Source organism: Xyrauchen texanus, chromosome 18, assembly GCF_025860055.1.
Source record: "Xyrauchen texanus isolate HMW12.3.18 chromosome 18, RBS_HiC_50CHRs, whole genome shotgun sequence".
Lineage (NCBI taxonomy): Eukaryota > Metazoa > Chordata > Actinopteri > Cypriniformes > Catostomidae > Xyrauchen > Xyrauchen texanus.
In genome coordinates this window covers 10,501,379-10,520,877 of record NC_068293.1, presented here as the reverse complement: position 1 = coordinate 10,520,877, position 19,499 = coordinate 10,501,379, and the positions used below count along the sequence as shown (strand labels likewise).

The 19,499-nt window shown below is 38.8% G+C and overlaps 1 protein-coding gene across 1 annotated transcript; it reads left to right on the top strand.

The window, feature by feature from the left end:
- Nucleotides 1-220: 220 nt before the first annotated feature.
- tmprss3a (transmembrane serine protease 3a) lies at nucleotides 221-19,463 on the top strand. The gene is made up of 13 exons (XM_052149049.1): nucleotides 221-322; nucleotides 6,438-6,699; nucleotides 7,667-7,774; nucleotides 8,260-8,373; nucleotides 10,853-10,976; nucleotides 11,875-12,003; nucleotides 12,956-13,002; nucleotides 15,808-15,973; nucleotides 16,125-16,297; nucleotides 16,483-16,578; nucleotides 17,686-17,828; nucleotides 18,445-18,597; nucleotides 19,122-19,463. Exons 1-13 carry the CDS (start codon nucleotides 221-223, stop codon nucleotides 19,164-19,166), a joined length of 1,662 nt encoding a protein of 553 aa, XP_052005009.1. The 3' UTR covers nucleotides 19,167-19,463.
- The last annotated feature ends 36 nt before the right edge of the window (nucleotides 19,464-19,499 follow it).

The following is a 19,499-nucleotide window of genomic DNA, read 5'->3' as shown; positions in this document are numbered from 1 at the left end:
ACTTTATAATGTGCCTTTCTTACTCCATCATTCCCTTAATTCTTAATTCTTAAATCATTTTCTAAACCAGTTTTTATTTTATTTTTTCCAGTAAAAATATTTTTGATATTTTTATGAACAAGAGATAAATTCTGATTTTGCAGCCTACCTCTTTTCCCAGACAAATGTGAAATCAGCTGCATAGGTTTGAGAGCTTTAAGGTGAGTGTATGAATTAAGACATGGCTAATCCAGACGAGTTCGAGATAGCAGGTGTAGATGTTGGTGCTGATGTAAATGGAGAATCTATACCTCATGGAGAGAGCACAAATGCAGATTACCAGGTGAGCCCACATGGCAATTCTTATATGTTTAAAGAATGATAAAAAAAAAAAAGAAAGAAATTGTAGCCTTTCCTTGAAATGAAGGGAACAGAGAAAGAGGATACAAGAGTTAAGAATAAAGTAGAATAGTAGAATAAAATCTCAAAAGCAGTTCATTGTTCAACCAGAAAAATAATTAAAAAAAAAACATTAATTAAAAAAAGAGATTTGGTGCATAGCGCAGGACGTTTAACTACAGTATGAACTAGGCCGGAATGAGCCAGGGACTCTTATTTTGAAATTACGAAGATTTGCCTCCGTTACAATGCTCCATCCACAGTTTTCCTGAGCAACCACTTGATGGCGCCATGATGATTCTAAATGCCTGTTTTCTGTTTCTGGTCTCCAGACACAATTCAAAAACTTCTAAAATGAGAGGTCCATATGAAGAACAACAACCATTTAGGTTTTCTTGGAGAAAAAAGTAATTTCAGGCTGAACTTGTGCTGTTGTTGGCTGTCATAACATAACAATAACTAACCTCGGACCATCAATTCATGTTTAGCTCATATAATGTCATTTGAGGGACTGTCAATAAAAATTTGCCATCTCGACTCTTTGAAGTATCGGCACTATACAGCCACGTGTTTTTTTTATTATCAGGTTTTAGAAATGTTATACCTTAAACATGACAATATCCGCTAAGAATATACACTGATGCGAGTGAAAATACTGGAGACCTGATATTGAAAACCGTTGAATTGTGGAACACTTCCACGTTCAGGAAAAAAGTGGATATGTAAGTGTTTACCAAATTAAACTTTTTATAGCCTATTCACCAGATGAAGGGTTTTGTAGATACATTTCACCCGATGAGGTTTATTGACAGCAAATAAAAAAATTAGGAATAAAAAAAAAAATATCAGTAACTATTGGCACAGATCTAAAAACCTACAGTTTTAAAAAGCAACTATACACACTTGGATTAAATTAATCATGGCTGATTGTGAATAGCGAACTTTTACAATGGCATTTGTAACTGAAAACGCTGGTTACAGATGGAACCGTGGTTCTGTGAATTCCAGATGACCACCAGAGATGGTACTATATGGCACCAGCCATTTAGGTCAAAAACATATACCAAAGAAGTCACATAACCTGAGCTGAGGGTTTATAAGCCGCTGCAGCCTGGCACCCCGCCTCAGAACATCTTTCTCATTTGTCTTCAGAGTGACAGGGAACTCTGGCGGTCATCCGGAATTCACAAAACCACTGTTACATCCGTAACCAGCATTCTGTTTCATTACTCCTGATCGCCAGAGATGGTGCTATAGTAGTGGATGACCAATATCAACAAAGTCACAAGGAATAAACTCACCCAAATCACAGGGGTTATCATCGGAGCACAGCAGAGCTCACATCATGGGATGAGGCAATGTTGACGTTGTAAAACCTTGTGAATGTACAGGAAGAGGACCAGGTTGCTGCAGCACAAATGTCAGTAAGGGAAACACCCTTGAAGACTGCCCACAAAGAGGAAACAGCCCAGGTAGAATGGCAAGTGACTGCCCCAGGTAAGGGTTGCTGAGCCTTCTTGTATTCCATGGCAATTACCTCAACAACCCACCATGACAGCCTCTGTTTGGATAAAGGGGCACCCTTTTTAACACCACCATAACAAACAAACAACTGATCAGATAGTCTCAACTGCACAGTAGCTTCTACATAACACATCATAGCATGCACAGGCCACAAGAACAAAAATGTATCTCAACATCAGATTCAAGAACTGGTGGCTGGAAAGAACACAGCTCAAAGGACTGAATAATAAACCGTTAAAGGAGCACCATAGGAAGGAGAGTGGGGTTGGGCCAGAGGGTGTCACCAGTGTCCTCTGGCTTCCACCTCATGCAGGACTGACTGACAGACATTGCACGATGCTCATTAACCCTTTTTGTAGAAACAACAGCCAGAAGGAAAGCTGCTTTCAAGGACTTCCATTTTAGGTCTGCATCTTCTAATGGCTCAAAAGGAGGTAGACAAAGAGACTCCAACACCAGAGGTATGTCTGGGGAACAGGTAGTGTGAGCAGGATTGGGATGTCTCGCACCTTTCAAAAAGCTGCAAATTAGACTGTGAGAGCCCAGAGAAAAAACGTCAACAGGGGAATGGTGCGCAGAAATGGCTGCCACATAAAATTTTAGGGTCAAATACAAATACGGCCAACCAGTTGGGATAACAGGTCCTTCCTGGGTGGAAGCTGCCTCGGTTTGTCTACCAACAAGTCAGGGGAAACCATGGTCTGGACAGCCACCTGTCTCTGCCTTTAGCAATTCTGTGAAGCGTCTACCACAACAGAGGAATCAGGGGAAAGGCATACAGGAGAAATTCCGGCCAGTTGTGTGACAATGCGTCTTGTCAGACTGGACGCTTCAATCTGGGCAAACCACAACGGGTAGTGGGTTGTTTTTTCAGAAGTAAATAAGTCCACTTCTGCCATTCCAAACTCCTGCCAGATTTCCTGAACTACATCTGTGTGATGCCTCCATTCGCCTGGGTGTAGCCAGTTCCTGGACAGAGCATCTGCAGTCTGATTGGCTACTACTGGCAGGTAAACAGCCCTCACAGTGATGCAAACCGTGGATGCGACCAAATGAGAATGCTGTAAATGAGCCATAGTAAGCTCTCTGGCTTTGTGCTCCCTTGATATTTCAGATGGAAAACCTTTGATGTGTTGTCCAAGCCCATAAGCACATGACATCCAGACAGCATTGGAAATAAGTGCTTTAAAGCCAGAAAAACCATACACATCTCCAACAGGTTGATGTGGGCCATAGACTGCGCCTCTGATCACTGACCACTGATGTCTCTGGGATTCCAAACTGCACCCCAACCAGTAAGTGGTGCGTTGGTTGTTATCACCTCCTGACATGAGGGAAAAATGCCTAGCGGTACGCCTGGTGTCAAAACGGCTAGTGACGTCCACTGTTGAAGGGCATGTTTGCAACATTGAGGCACTACAATCTGTAAATGACAATGACGCGATGGGTCCAACTGAAAACTGTTGTTGTTACCGTAGCAGGTAAAGCAGCCTTAGGGTAACCACAGGAGTGGCAACCGTCGGCATCCCAATCAACCTCAGTAACATCCCATACTGGAGAGATGCACCCAGACAAAACTGAGCAAGAAGCTTCAGGATATCCACTGTCCAGGACTGAGACAGAGAGGCACGCATGGTGACAGAATTGACTGACATGCTGATGTATGTGATTCACTGCATGGGAGACTCATTGCCCTATTCACTGAGAGACCCAACCTGGCAACATGATCCAGCAGCAGCTGGGTATCCTGCACAGCCTGGCCTCTTGTCTGAGCACATACTGTAGTAACCAGTCATCCAGGTATGGTAGGATATGCAACCACTGGGACCATAAGGGTGAAAGGGTAGCCTTCTTACACCTCATGAACACTCTAGGGTCTAGGGAAAGGCCAATGGCCAGAACCCTGAACTGATAAGTCTGGTTCCTGAAACTGAACCGTAGAACTTCCTGTGATGCACTTCAATCAGAACATGAAAATATTGACGCTGGTAAACCATGAACCGAACAAGATGTGCAGGGCGCTCATCAAGGCCAAGATGAGCCACTGCCATCTGTTACCATCCAATGTGTCCATTGGAGGTGGAATGATCCCTGAATAATTACATGAGCCTTCGCCAGAGCCACCAGATATTGTAGACTCCACTGGTATGCCTTGTAAATGATCAAGCACAGCAGCTTTAGTTTCAAGGCAGTTTTGAAAATGTGTGTCAGAAATGCATGAAGACACAAAGTCAAGGTGGGAGCTATGAGAATGGCAAGGAGAACCAGTAGCCTCTTAATTTGATGAATGGGAACGTGCGTCCTCAGCGCAAACTGTAGCAGCAGCAGAAACTAAGTCTGCTGGTTGAAGGGCCTGCAGAAGATGTTTCATCTCTACCATTTCTGAAGAGAGGTCAGCAACCTTCTTTGACAGCAGGTGCCCTACCATGGCTGCCTCTAGAAGCAGACCTTTTCTTGGCTGGGGGAGTGCCAGCAGCTGCCGAGGCATGACGCTTATGAGTTTTCTGCCACAAAGCCAGATCCACTTGTAAAAGATTAGATTTCTGGCTGTGGCCCATTCCAGCCAAATGTAATTGTCTCTCAGGCAGCAAACTACAATGCAAACATGGGTCAGTAAGCGCTTCTCTCAAATGTTGAAGTCCCCGGCCTGATGGACAGAGACCATGCACATCATCAGGAAGGAGCTCATTAGGACAGAGCCTACAATTCAGTGGGTAAGCAGTAGAGTTATAAGCCATTTCAACAGTAAAAATAGTGCACTTCAGATAGAACTGCAAGAATTACTTAAATACTTAATTTGCAAATATATTACTACCTCCGGATGAACTGGGAGGGGCAGATAAAAGGGAGTGCACTGGCTTCGAGTTACAAGCTCAAAATCACCCATGGTTAGGACAGACAGTCTTAAGCGAAAGAACACACACAAAAAAAGAATACGGGCAAGAGACCTACGATAACCAAAACTCACTCAAATCATTTATTTACTAGCCCAATAGCATGGATGACACACCCCCGGATTGAACCATGAGGTAAAGTGTCACCGACGTATATAAATATGAGAAATAAACTTACCGTCCAAGCCACAATAAGGAAAAAGAATCCAATCCAATGCAATACAGTATCGTCACAGTCTGAGAGGATGAGTCTTCGCATTGTAGGTACCACAAAAATCAACAGTTCCAATCCAACAGCTCATTAACTTGACAGTGCACAAACAGCGATATGAAAAAAACAGAAAAAAGGTAAGCAGCAGTGAAAAACAACCCAACAACATGGATGGCACACCCCTGGATAGAACCGTGAGGCACTGTGACACCGGCGTACTGTATAAATATGAACTTTGTGTAAAAAACACACAAGCTACCGACTAGGTTGCGATGAAGAAAAAATTATCTAATCCACTCAAATGCAAAACCATATCGTCACAGCTTGGGAGGATGAAGTTTGATGCTCCGAGAAAAGCTGCACTTGACGATTGACAATGAAATACTCTATGACCTAATATGAAGGCGAGAAAGCAAAAGAGGCGGGGTGCCAAGCTGCAGTCGCTTATATTCCCTCAGGTCGTCTTCCATCACTACGTGACTTCATTAGTATATGTTTTCGACCTAAATGGCTAGTGCTGCGATCATTCACTACTATAGCACAGTCTCTGGCAGTCAGGAGGAATTAAACAGAACTACTGATTTTGAATAACGCACAACAATAGGTGTCACTGTATGTCTAAGTTGACACAAACAAAAAGTTACTGAGTGCACCTTTAACCTCACATAACACATTGCGGTTGGCACAAAACCAATGGTAACCTTGTTGTAAGTGAACTTGTATTTAACATAGTCTGGGCCTTCTTTAAACTGTGTGTAGTTTGCTCATGGTTTTGGAGGATGAAGGCATGTCAGGCAACTTGTCTGATCTAAGGTAGATGTTAGCATCTACCTTATTTGGCTAGTTTCTACCAAGTGACAGATGAATTTGCACTAAAACACCATAGTTTGAATGCACTAACTGCCTTTTTTACATCACTACAACAGATATGGAAGTGTTTTCTCCTCCCTTTTGTAAGTTGATAAGATATTTAGTTTGCTATCCTAAGTTAACCTATGCATGATTTTAAAACTTTTAAAATAGTTTCTCCCTGCTCTGTCAGAAGAACAGACCTGCTGCAACCCAATTTTGGGTCATGACCCACCATTTGAGACCCACTGGTTTAGATTACATCCTCATTTGTTAGGAAGATGTGTGTCTTGGCTATGTGTACAATTTTGTTGTAGAATAAATGAAATAGTCTCTAAGGAAAATTTGTATTAAAAACAATGATAAATTAATTTAAACGTTTTCTGTCACGCAACTAGAGTGTGGTGCTAACGGCGCCAGTGTCTTGAATGATTCCCAAGAAACAAACAAATTGATAAATGAATAGCTCACTTTGAATAAAAGCACCCATTGGATGTAAATTCTGTTTTGATGCATTGTAATGCAGGAATACAACACAGATTCATGCTTGATCAGTTTTGAGTATTCATACTTGCATCCAGGGAGCAAATGAGCAGATTGATCCTGAGAGAATAGAGGTCGTGTCTGTAACAGAAGAAGATATTCCTGCTATTGATACCCCAACCACTCTGAACGTCAGTCCCCTGGACAGCCCAAGTGCCAGTCTTGCACCAGACAGCAGCATTGTCAAACCAGCTTTTGAAGACACAGCTTCCAAAGATCCTTTAACTGAAGTCGCTAACAATGTCTCAGCTCAGTCCAGCCCATCAATGCCAGTTACCAAAGTCCAGCCCTTCGTTACAGGTACCACAAATGCACTTTATGGTCACATATCATAATAATTCCTGTTTTACTAATTTCTCTAATAATTCTTATATTACAATTATCTATGTTTAGTTTCAGTGTAAATAATTACTTACACAGTTTCAAGGAGGCCTGCATGTCTGAGGTACTTTCTCATCTTGTAAACTGCTAATTGGTTTCCTCCTCACCACTGATTTATTCCAAATTAAAGCTGAAGTCTATTGCAAGCCCAATGACCTTTTAATCATGTTCAGGATATGAATCATTGAAATCAACAATTTACTTCTCGCTAGTTTTAATGGAAATTCTTGATATCAGGAATGGTATTACTAGTGAAAGTGATAATTTTTTATATCAATAAATACATTTGCACTAGTCTCACTTTATATTAGGTGTCTTTAACTACTATGTAATTAAGCATTTGATACAATGATGTCATTTTTTTTATTTATTTAGAAACAAGGTGTTTACTAGTGCAAAAGTAATTATTTACATAAAAAATCTGCCGTTTTACTAGTCGTAACCTTATTCCATCCCTGAAATTAAGAATTAGCATTTAACTAGTTAAAACTGAATTGTTGATATTTATATCCTGCATGTGATTAAATGTTGAAACACCTTGTGATATGTGTCAAGCTTTTACATGGCACCCCTGTGCATTGCATTCCTTGCATATATGGTTTTTGCACCTCTATGTAATTATATTCATAACTTATTATTTTTATATGATTGCAAGAATGTTGCTGGTAGCACTGGCCCAAACTCTTAACATCAAAAAGGGGCCTCTATGGGCCATCCAAAACCATTTTTAATGATGCAACACATGCATTCTAATTGGTTAGGTTTGATTCAGTCACACAGTTATACTTCTATTTACACTATACATAAGATAAAAATGTTTCTTTCAAGTTACATTTCAAATGTGCCACGTGATATCTAATCCTTTTTCAAACTAATGAAAATCTAGTTGAGGAGAAAACATTTCGTGGCAGCCTGTATGCAAGCAGGATGGAGATACTAATCGGAGCTTGTGTGCTGCTCGCCCTCATCGTTGTGCTTGGGATTGGATTGGGTGGTGAGTTAATATCTTATACTTAAAACACCTTAGCAAAGATGAACCAACGCAACTGCACTGAATAATTGACACAAGACTGTATTAGATTGCAGAACTCAACACCCAAAATCTTTCATAAGGTGCCTGTAACTCTAGTTGCTCAATCTAATACAAACTAAAGCCTTGTTTTATGGTGTCTGCTAATGCACTGTATGCGCTGTATTCTTTATATGACAATGGCGAATGACCATTATTTAACTATGCAGAAACTATAGCCACCATTAATTTGCGAGACGTTGTGCAATACAAATTATGAAAGGAAGAATTTTACTCACAGTTCAATATTTAAATTGTGTTCTTTGTGTTAATGAGATTTGTGTAGTGAAATAAGTGCATGTAATTATGACCTATCCCACATAATGTGTTAAAAGGAAATTTTACTCAATTAGTATCTGTTGGCTCACTTTATCCTAAATGTGAATAATCTTAATCTCTCTACACCCTAGTTGGCTTGAGTTGTGCCGGGAAGTTTCGATGTGGTTCTTCTGGGTGCGTCAGCATGTCTGTACAATGTGATGGCCATCTAGACTGTGAGCATGGAGAAGATGAGCTCAGCTGCGGTGAGCACATCCCACAGAAAATTATTTGGGCAAATTTAGCTTAAATGAATAGTTGAAAAAATAAATAAAAGCTAATTCTTAATGTACTCACCCATGTGTTGTTCTAAATCCCTATGATTTTTAGATTTTTTTTTTTGAAGAATATAGCCTACTGGTTGCTCTTTTTCATGTAGTTACTTAAGCTTCAAGAAGAATGCAAAAGCACCTTTAAAGTATAATAAAAGGTGTTCATATCTTTTGAAGCTGTGTTGAGGTTTTTGTTAGATGTTGAATTTCATTGCTTACTTGGAGAAACAACAGATATATTAAAGGTGCACTCAGTATTTTTTTTTTTAAGTATGTCGAAGTTTGGCTTACACTGATACCTAGTGGCCTTGATGCGGCATCATTCAAACACAGTAGTTTTCAGTTACCAATGCCATTGTAGAAATTCACAATGCACAGTAAGATTAAGAGATTAAGATTAAGATTCAACTTTATTGTCATTGCCTGTACAGAGCCAATGAAATGCAGTTGTTTTCAGATATCACAACTAAGCTGGGGTCAGAGCGCAGGATCAGCCATGAAACAGTGCCCCTGGAGCAGATAGGGTCAAGGGCCTTGTTCAAGGGCCCAACAGTGGTATCTAGACGGTGCAGGGGCTTGAACCCCCGACCTTTCGGTCAGTAACCCAGAGCCTTAACCGCTGAGCCACCCTGGCAGTAAACCAGGATTAATTCAATCCATGAATGATAGTGTCCAATAACTATAATAACTAAAATATATGTGACTGTACCTTTACGAAACATGACATATGGTGTTCCACAAGGGTCAGTTCTTGTACCACTTTTTTTTTTATTGTATATGATGCAGGTTGGGTTACATAATTCATGAACATGAGGTAAACTACCATTTTTATGCTGATGACACTCAATTTTATATCTTTGTAGAGCCTAATGACACACAAGCATTAAAGAGATTGTCTGAATGTTTGTCCAGCATCTTATTATGGATGAACACAAGCATTTTGCATTTAAAGGAACATACAGCAGATACATATTGTTGGCTCAAAACATGAGGGAAAGAACTGAAACTGCACTAGGTTCTCTGGCTTTGCAGTCAAAGACAGAGGTGAAGAACCTTGATGTCATTATAGATTGTGATTGTTTTAAATCTCATATAAATTATGTTACTAAGACCTGTTTTTATCATCTTAGAAATATTGCATGAATTCTATCCTTTGTTTCTCTTGATGATGTGATCAAATTGATTCATGCTTTTATTAATTCTCCCATCAACCATAGAAATGCACTTTATACTAGATAGCAACTGGTGCAGAATGCTGCAGCCAGAGTGCTTATAAGATCCAGGAGGAGAGACTACATTACACCAGTTTTAGCAGATTTGCATTGGTTACCTGTGAAATACAGGATTGGTTTTAAGGTTATTTTAATGTTTTTTAAAGCACTTAATGCTTTGGAACTGTCAAACACAGAGAACGCCTGGACGGGGTACAGGACTGACTCGAACAAGACCATCAAACAAGAAGAACTGGCACTAGACAGCACACACGAGGAGACTAAAATAGGGAGAGAAATCAAACAGGTTAACAAGCAGGGCATGTGTGACTAATAATAAGCAAACAAGGTGGTGGGGTATGACGAAAGACAGAGAGACACAAGGCAAAAGAGAAACAAAACTAAAGCCATGTGCTCTCACAAAAACGCAGACACTCCAATGGCACAAGCGCATATCGCCAAGACAATAGGCAACATGCTCTTATGCCAACTGACAGATAAGACAAGAGAATGCACGCTAACTAAGCAATGCCATGTATTCTCACACTAGACAAACCCTGGGCGTACATCACTAGGCAAACACCACGCGATGCATGCAACAGGCAACAAAACAAGACAGGACACCTGTGCGAGACACAAGCCACACACAAACCCGACACAGACAGTGACCGAACCTCAGCACAACGTGAAGACAGCTCTCGACCAGAGGAGACATAAGTGTCACGCCAATACCAGACAAGACATGGAACATGTGTGTCCGGATCCCAACACCAAAACGGAAACAGAACCAGACAGGGAGGTCAGGATCCAGACACCTGCTCCAGACATGAGACACAAACCCGACTGAAGAGCGCACGGCAGGGTAACCACAACCGAAACCTGCCCTCACACAAAGACAGAAGACAAAACAAAAGATCAGCACAATGATGTCACGACCCTATCGCACAAAAAGCTAGACTGACCGAGGGAGAGGATCGTGACAACTTTCTCTGCATTCTATTTATGTATATTAATTACTACACAAATATAAAATAATATTATTATTATTATTTAAATTACTGAGTTCACCTTTAAAGATATCTCATTTGTCATTTTTATTTCCTGTTGGCAGCACAATTTTATTAGCCATAAATGTTCATTTCTGTAACTTAGTGTAGTGTTAGTGTAACTAAAATATCTCTTATGTTTGTCTGTCTGTATAGTGCGTCTGAGTGGTAGGAGTTCTGTACTTCAGGTGCTTATTGGTGGAGTCTGGAGCACTGTTTGTGCTGAGGACTGGGGCCCTGAGCTTTCGCTATCTGCGTGCAAACAGCTTGGTTATTCCGGGTACTCAAAACTACTCAAAAGTCATATCTTATACACCCTTCCTGTCAAACTATCAAATCTACAGTAACTTTTCTCACACCTACAAGATGCAATTAACTCATTATAGGAATATGTATAGGAAGTAGGAATTTACGACTTGCAAGCTTGACCTCTGTTGACCATCATTGTCTCAGATGTGTACCAGCAATGTTGATTTTCAGACACATTTATGAGGGCATTTATGATTTATTTCTAAACATAGAAAAACACTCAACGTGTCACCCGTTTATGTCAAATACCTAAATTGAATTAAAGTAACTGAAATTCTGATTTTGAACAATTATGTCTGTTCACTATAAAATCAAATCAACATCAACTTGAAAAGTAGCATTAAGTAATGCACAAAATATCATAACACAAAAAGGGCTTTGCTAGAATACATTGTACTTCATTTGTCTCATACTACAGCTCTGTACTGTCTACTGCAACATTAGATTTGAATTATAGATTTGATATAGATTTTTATCAGTGTCCTTCTTTCAGTAATTTCAGAGCTGATTTGAGTATTTTTTCATGAAAAACACTTCATATTAATTACATGTTCAATTACTCACATTCAGCACACATTTCTATATTCTAAATAGTTCAGGCATTTTTATCACTTTCAGTGGTATTTTTGCCCAGAGTGTTGGTTAATATCTGAACCTGACCTGCAAAATTTATACAAGTCACTCTGGATTTTTTTTTTCTTTCAGTTAAAATGTCTTAAATATAAATGGCCATTAATGTCTATCATTTGGCAACTTGCTTAGAACTATGTTAACATCTTATAAGGGGCTTAGGACATGGATGTTTTTCACTGTATTAGAATCTACCATTATGTTACTTAAAGCTTATTTGTGTTCTCCTTCTCTATTAGATATGTGGCGTGGAATTCACTTCCTCTGTCCTCTGTTGAGCAGGATTTTCAAAGTAACCTGGTATCAATCATTTGGAACCACACAAGTTCCCAGCAACCCATCAAGATACACAACATGTCTAGTCTCAGGTGTGATATTACACATTATTCTCACTATTATTCTTTATTATGTAATACTATTAAATAGTGTTCGCAAAGGCAAGAATCGCTCATTTTAAAGTCATAGCACCATAATCATCTGGCAAATATTAAAATAGGTGAAGATAATCACAAAGACTTACTCTGAAGGATGAACCAGAGCCACATCTTGGGTCCAGAATATCATCGTAAAAGTCACTTTTTACGATGTAAATATCTAGTAATTACTCTACCATATCATTATAGTGACTCACATCCCTTGTAATATAATACACTGTACTATTCCACACTAGACTGAATTTCACTATCCCTCACCCTCAATGCTGAAAAGTAAAACTGAGAGTTGATATCCTACAAGACAAAGACATATGGCAGCTCCCTTTTGAATGCATGCATTGAAGCATTGAAGTCAAACTTATGATGCTTTCTTTGCTTACACATTTAGCTTCTGGTGTTAATATTACTGGTTTTGAAAAAGTCCAGGACACTTGATCAAGTATACAAGCCATTTGGATCATTTTCATTCAAAGCAAAGTCCCTGAGAATGGCCCTATCATGCCTTCTCTGTTCTATGATACGCATAATTGCTTTTGCACAGAACTGAAGCTTGGAGTGTTCTCTTGTACAATCCCTTACCCTCCTTGGCAGTTCCCCAGCACTCCCATGCATACTTAAGATGGGGTTTGCATTCACTTTGTTTTGTAATCATCAGCTTAAAGCACCAAATGCCCTATTTATAAATTAATTCTTTTTCAGCTGTCATGTTTACCATTTTAGATCCCTTTTAATATCAGCACAATACTTTAAAATGATCCCACAAAGCCTTGAAGTCAAATATAATTACCATATTGTAAAATGCCACAACAAATACAGACTAGACTGAGTTCCTTAGTGGCAAGCATTTCTTAGCCATTTATGATTTTGCTGCCTTCTCTTTCCCTAGTAAAACCCAGTGCAGTTTTGGAAAGGTAACAACACTGAAGTGTATAGGTAAGCAAAAACACCAGTGCTTTTGTTAATACAATTAATTCCTCATGCATGGATTTACAAATTCTAGACATACATTCCAAAAATATTTTAGCCTATTTTATTTTTCAAATCGAACTGTGTAATGTTTAACAAAATTGATCAAACTTAAAATATTTAGTTTTTTGAGTGGTGGTGGCATAGTGGGCTAAAGCACATAACTGTTAATCAGAAGGTTGTCGGTTCGATCCCCACGGCCACCACCATTGTGTCCTTGAGCAAGGCATTTAACTCCAGGTTGCCCCAGGGGGATTGTCCCTGTGCACTGTAAGTTGTTTGGATAAAAGCATCTGCCAAATGCATAAATGTAAATGTATTTTATTTAATAACATAATTTTATTATCTTCCCTGGGGTCCACTTATAATGTCAGTAAAGTTTTATTTGCACCAAAACATTCATAATTTAATAATATATGATCATATTCCACCCTGTCTCTGGCCCTGTGTCTGAAACGCTCAGTTTTAGGCTATCTGGCACTTTAAGACTTCAAAGTAAACACCCACTGTTCTGATTGGCTTACTTTGTGCAGTCCCTTCAATACAGCATTATTTGAAACTCAATAGAAAGAAAATGAACAAACTTTACATTATAATTCATATAACTACATTTCAGGGTTAACACATCATTTAAACCCAACACATTTCACCTGAATGTATCAAAATGTTCACTCAAGCAAAGCAACTATCAAATTCGTGAATTAAACTGTTTACTCATGGGTCCGGTAGTGTTTAACTGCCAAGTCTTTCAGTTCCTTTGCAAAGCTTGAATCATATTGTGAATGCCTCACAAGCAATCAGCGCTGATATCAGACAAAAACACATACAATCCATGCTGAAATGTTCTGAATCCGCAAACTACAAACCTTGCTGGTCTTCACAGGAGCGATATCTTACATCTTCTGTGTTTGTTTACACACAGAACAGCATGTTTCTCCCAGCACGAGACACGTTTTAAAAAGTTGCGCTTGTATGCGACGCACATAGCTGGAAATGCTTTAAAACGATTAAAGACGTCCATCTAGTGTGTGTTTACAAAAGACCAACTATTAAATGTAGCACAGATGGGTGCAAAAAGGGTCCAGGTCCTTCAAAACAGCAAGAAACTCAATGAATCATAATGGAGGTCTCCTTTTTAGAGTTAGTACTTGACAAAGCATCTTTTAAAAGTGACACAAAATGCATGATAACGTTCAAAGCCATTCATTTATTGTAGATCCATTTAAATCCAGATAGGCTCATGAAAGTGTCCTGTGTGCCCATCTCTCTCTCCTCTTCACTTGTGAGAGTGTGACTGAGCTCCAGTGGGTGGGGCCAAGGGTGCATTGACCAAAAATAGGCATTGATGCCTTGCAGTCATATGCGGATATATTTGGACCTTGTGACGTCACAAGTTACACAAATTCCAAATGAGCCATTTCAACTGCCTGGTTAAATAAATGCTCTTTTTGTAATAAGGAGGATGTTTTTAGTTCTGAAACTTACAGTATGTTTTTATAGTACAATGACCTCATATATGTTAAAATATCAAGGAAAATTAGATTCCACATATCATGACACTTTTATAGATGGCTCAAATTCAAATTTGTTGGAATTTTGTTAAGAAATTTAAATCCGTATATATAAAAAAAAATGTTTTGGGGTGTAAAGTGAAAAACTGTAACTATCAATATTCCAGATTGATTACAATCCTAAAGTTTATGTGAAAATTAATCCTGTTCAATTTAAAGGAATAATTCAGTATGGAGACTTGCTACTGCTACATAGACAAAATGAGTTAACCATGTGGACATGCTGCTGCACAATTAGACAACCATAAGACATGCTGAACATCCAGGGCATGCTGCTGGTGCACAATTAGACATACATACAATCCCCATTTAGCAGAGTTAATTGGTTACTCGATTACATGTCATAGGACCTATTAGCTAACACCAAGCGAGTACGTTTTTTTCATTTTCATTTTTAATTTTCATGCCAGATCTTCAGTCATTTTTCCTGACCAACCACTGGTGGTGCATTGATGATTCTCGTTGCATCTGGACTTTTATCTGGTCTCCATAAGAAGTAATGTAGAAACCAAAACAAGCAATCCAGACCATTTTAAGTGTTAGCTGGAGTAAAAATGAGTTCAGGCTCAACTTGTGCAATTGTTGGCTGTCATTAAAAACTTGAAGTAGTTAATGATATCAACGTAACTAACCTAGGGCCATTGCTTCATACCATCCACTGTCAAAAGACTGTCATTGCAACAAGTTTTGACACTATGGAGCCAATTTGTTTTATTGGCCAATTTTTTTTACGTCATTTAAAAAAAAAAAACATGTTTAAAACTCTTGCCGATGCAATTGAAAACACTGGAGACAGGAAATTGAAAACAGGCTTATGAGCAAGTAATTCACTTGTGTTCAGACAGTCCAAGTCCTTTGTAGATTTAAAATTATGTGTTTATTATATCCAAACAGAATTAATCTCACACAATTACAATTCATTTTCATGATTTCCATATTCCAACATGTTTTCCTTGCACATTTTACCACATACATTCTCCTTATTACGGTCAAAAACTGTGTGCTTTTCTGATTATCCAGACACCTGACATACCTTACCAGGTGCTCCATTTATGCATAATTACATCCCACAATGCCATTCAGTGGACAGAAAACACATTACACACAGATACATACTTTTTCCAAAAGTATTTTAACAGCAAACCTTTTTTTATTCTTCTCCAATTTCTGTTCTTTCTCATTATTTTGTGTATATGCATAGCTTGTGGTTCCAGACCTCGGTTCAGTGCTCGTATAGTCGGTGGTAACCTTTCGGCTGAGGGCCAGTTCCCCTGGCAGGTGAGCCTACATTTTCAGAGTGAGCATCTGTGCGGTGGCTCCATTATATCATCTCACTGGATACTGACAGCTGCACATTGTGTGTACGGGTGAGTTTGTAATATCGGCCCTGCTGAAAAGACCAGCCATGCTGGTTTGGTGCTGGTCCAACTGGTGGACCGATGCTGTTTTTTTGTCAGCAGGGCATTCAAATCAACATTCACATAGCCAAATGGGAATAACCGTGGTCTGTCTTTTCAGGTTTGCATATCCTACGCTCTGGTCAGTACATGTGGGATTGATAGAACAGCCAGTGAATGGAGTAAAGTCTCTGGCGGTGGAGAAGATTATTTATCACAGTCGCTACAGACCCAAAGGCTTGGACTATGATATTGCATTGCTTAAACTGGTGCAGCCTCTCAATGGTTTCAATGGTACCTTCTGCAAAAGAAACACATGGGTTCTTGCTTTTTCTTTAAGCTAGTTTAATGGCTAAAGGTCATGCAAATGGACACATTATCTCATCTTTTTCACCTCTCTGTGCCCTTGCTGCAGTTATTAACATTTGCTTTTATTTTGTATTTAGAATGATAGATTGGTGTCTCATTTTTTTGCTCAGATTTTGTTCAGCCTATTTGTCTGCCAAACTTTGGGGAGCAGTTTGAGGATGGAAAAATGTGCTGGATTTCAGGATGGGGGGCCACGGAGGATGGGGGTGAGTCTGGAGACTCTTCTGAGGATGGGGAATATATATATATCTAAAAGACACTTACAATGGATGTAAGAATGGGGCCAGTCCATAAACAGTATACTCACAAGACATAAACATAATACATGTTAACGTGATTTTAGAGTGTTAGAATTGCTTAAAAAAAATTATCTGTTTAAAGTTATATCCAATACTGGGATTACAGAGAAATTTAACATGTATAATGTTTACATCTTTTGCCTATGATTTAAAACAATTAGTATTTTAGCATTTATGGACTGGCCCAATTTGATTCCATTGTCAGTGCCTCATGTAACCATGATTTTTGCTTTTTTACGAGTCAAATCATTTTGTGCGAAAATCAACATTATGCTACAAATCCTGTTAATTGAGCATAGCTCTTTTTTAACCTGGCACATTCTTTAAAAAGTGAAGTGTGTAATTTCTGTGCAACAAGCAGCACCAAATGACACTTGAAATATATTATTTGATCATATAAAAGAATGTCTATTTTCATGTATGTTTTTAGCCTTAAAGGTAGTCCTTTCTCCAAATTCATGCAGGTGTTGATATATGTGGCCCTGTCAGACTGTTCAAACCATTTCTAATACCTGGAGAAAGCTGTCCATTTGTCTCAGTGGCAGTTTCTTGGCTTTGGCTCATGGGCGGAATCAAAATCAGTAATGAAAATATTTTTGTTGTGCCAAAGACAGATATTTTTTATTTTATTTTGCTTTCATAATATAATTATGATATCTACCAGCAGGGGGTAACTACTCACCACAGGTAGCAAAACCCTGACACCATGGGGCAAACAAACAGATTTCAGTTCCATTTGGTACTGCTAATGGTACAGAAATCATACACTTAACCTGATTTCTGTGATGTTTAGTAGGCCCTTTTCATCTAAAGCAACTACAGAGTACAATACTGTATATTTGCAGTTTCTTGCTGAGAGATGTGAATTGAGATGTCTTTGGTTTCTACTTCAGATTAAAATCATGCAAAAAATGCAAAACCATGAAACTACAACCAACTCAAAGATTCCACTGAGTTCATAAACTGAAACCGAAAGAGGTGAGACAAAATCTCTCCTTGTGTTCTGTGGTGTAGGTGAAGCGAGTGTGTTTCTGCATTCAGCAAGAGTACCGTTGATCTCCAATAAGGCCTGCAGTCAGCCGGATGTTTATCAAGGCTATATTTCCCCAGGGATGATCTGTGCAGGTTACTTGGAGGGTGGTACAGACTCCTGCCAGGTATATCATCTCACCATGGGTTTGTGTAAACTTCAGTCCAGATACTGTAAAAGTAATACATTTTCAGAAAGCACAAACAGTAAATTACAACCTTTACATGCACATTAAAATTCCATTACAGTCTATATATTGGTTGAGTCTTTATTCCATTATTATGGGAATATTTTGTATACTGTATAAGTAATCACACGATTCTGAATAAACAGTTAATCATTTATGAAACGTGACAATTAAGTGTCTCATATCACCCATAATTACTTTTATTTGGATATGCACAGATATAAATATTCCATTGCTTTAGATATTCAGAATAAGGTGTTTATGGGACCCACAATTCAGATTAATCCAGTTGTTTTATTTGGATTTTGTAGAAATCTGAATATTAGTTTAACGGGTTATGGCAAACTTTTACCACACTAACATGACGCATATATATACCGAATATGACAAAATTGTGATACATTTCAGAATATTACTGTGCATGTACGTAAAGCAGAAACTGAATGTCACAGCTCTACAATATATCTGAAGAACCAGCACAGAAAAACACTTTAAACATTATGGTTGTCTTTCCAGAATGATGGTTTTGTAAACTGCTTGTCCGTGTTGGTGATAGGGTGATAGTGGTGGACCACTTGCTTGTGAGGATTCCTCCAACTGGAAATTGGTGGGGGCCACAAGCTGGGGCCAAGGCTGTGCAGAAAAAAACAAACCTGGGGTTTACACACGCATCACACAGTCCCTCACTTGGATACATCTACAGATGGAGGTCAGGACAGTGATCATGTGTATCTCTTAACTTCTATATGAGTGCAGGAATCTGTGTTAGAAAATGGTAACTAGAAAAAGGTTGCTACATAGGTAGGGAGATGTAATAGTGGTGGGATTAGATCAACTTTTACCTGTACTGATCTTTTACACCATTGACATAATGGCACAAAATATCAATGCTGATTGGACAAGAGGCTCCATTTTGGGTCCCATCTGGACACCAGGCTTCAATGGGAGTCTATGGGAGGTCACAGGCACAATTGAAAAAAAAGCATCTTTGCTTATTATTCATTAACCTTTCAGTAAATGCATTTGTGTCCTAACCTTGGAAAGCATTGGCCTCCACTGCATGGGAACTCTGTTGTTTGTTGAGCTAGGCCATGCATGCATGGTCACATGCTGATCATCAAGTCATTCTGTGGTAGCTAGAAGTTATTCTGATAAATCAGTGCCCTGTTGTGGTTTTTAATACATTTACACAACAAAATTCATTTACAATATCCTTTTCTTCTTTTCTTACAGAGAGAAGAAATGTTGAAGCCCTCTACTATCAGCTCAGATTCTTGAAACAACTTTCTAACTGAGGGTAATATGACATCAGGATACTGAATCTAGGCAGGGGTTCAATAGGAAAAATAATCTGCCACTGGCTGTAACTGTTTGTCATATATAATAAGAAATCATGTATATTATGTGCACTCAGATTTGAAAAAGTTTTGTTTATTTGGTGCAAGTAGTCTTATACAGTACTTGCTATTGTTTTAAGGAATAATCTGCCAAACAATCCTGTAAAGTGTCATGAGATATTACACTTAAGCATTTCCACGAAAACAGAACTCACAATGTGAATTGAGGCAATAAATAGTGAGAAAAAAATCCATGCATTATTTTCATTGTTTC

What these genes read in the sequence shown, in the direction of transcription:
- tmprss3a (XM_052149049.1), top strand. Translation starts at nt 221, where the DNA reads ATGGCTAATCCAGACGAGTTCGAGATAGCAGGTGTAGATGTTGGTGCT. An exon ending in AGAAGATGAGCTCAGCTGCG is followed by an intron (nt 8,374 to 10,852) that starts GTGAGCACATCC and finishes CTGTCTGTATAG; the next exon opens with TGCGTCTGAGTGGTAGGAGT. An exon ending in CACAACATGTCTAGTCTCAG is followed by an intron (nt 12,004 to 12,955) that starts GTGTGATATTAC and finishes CTCTTTCCCTAG; the next exon opens with TAAAACCCAGTGCAGTTTTG.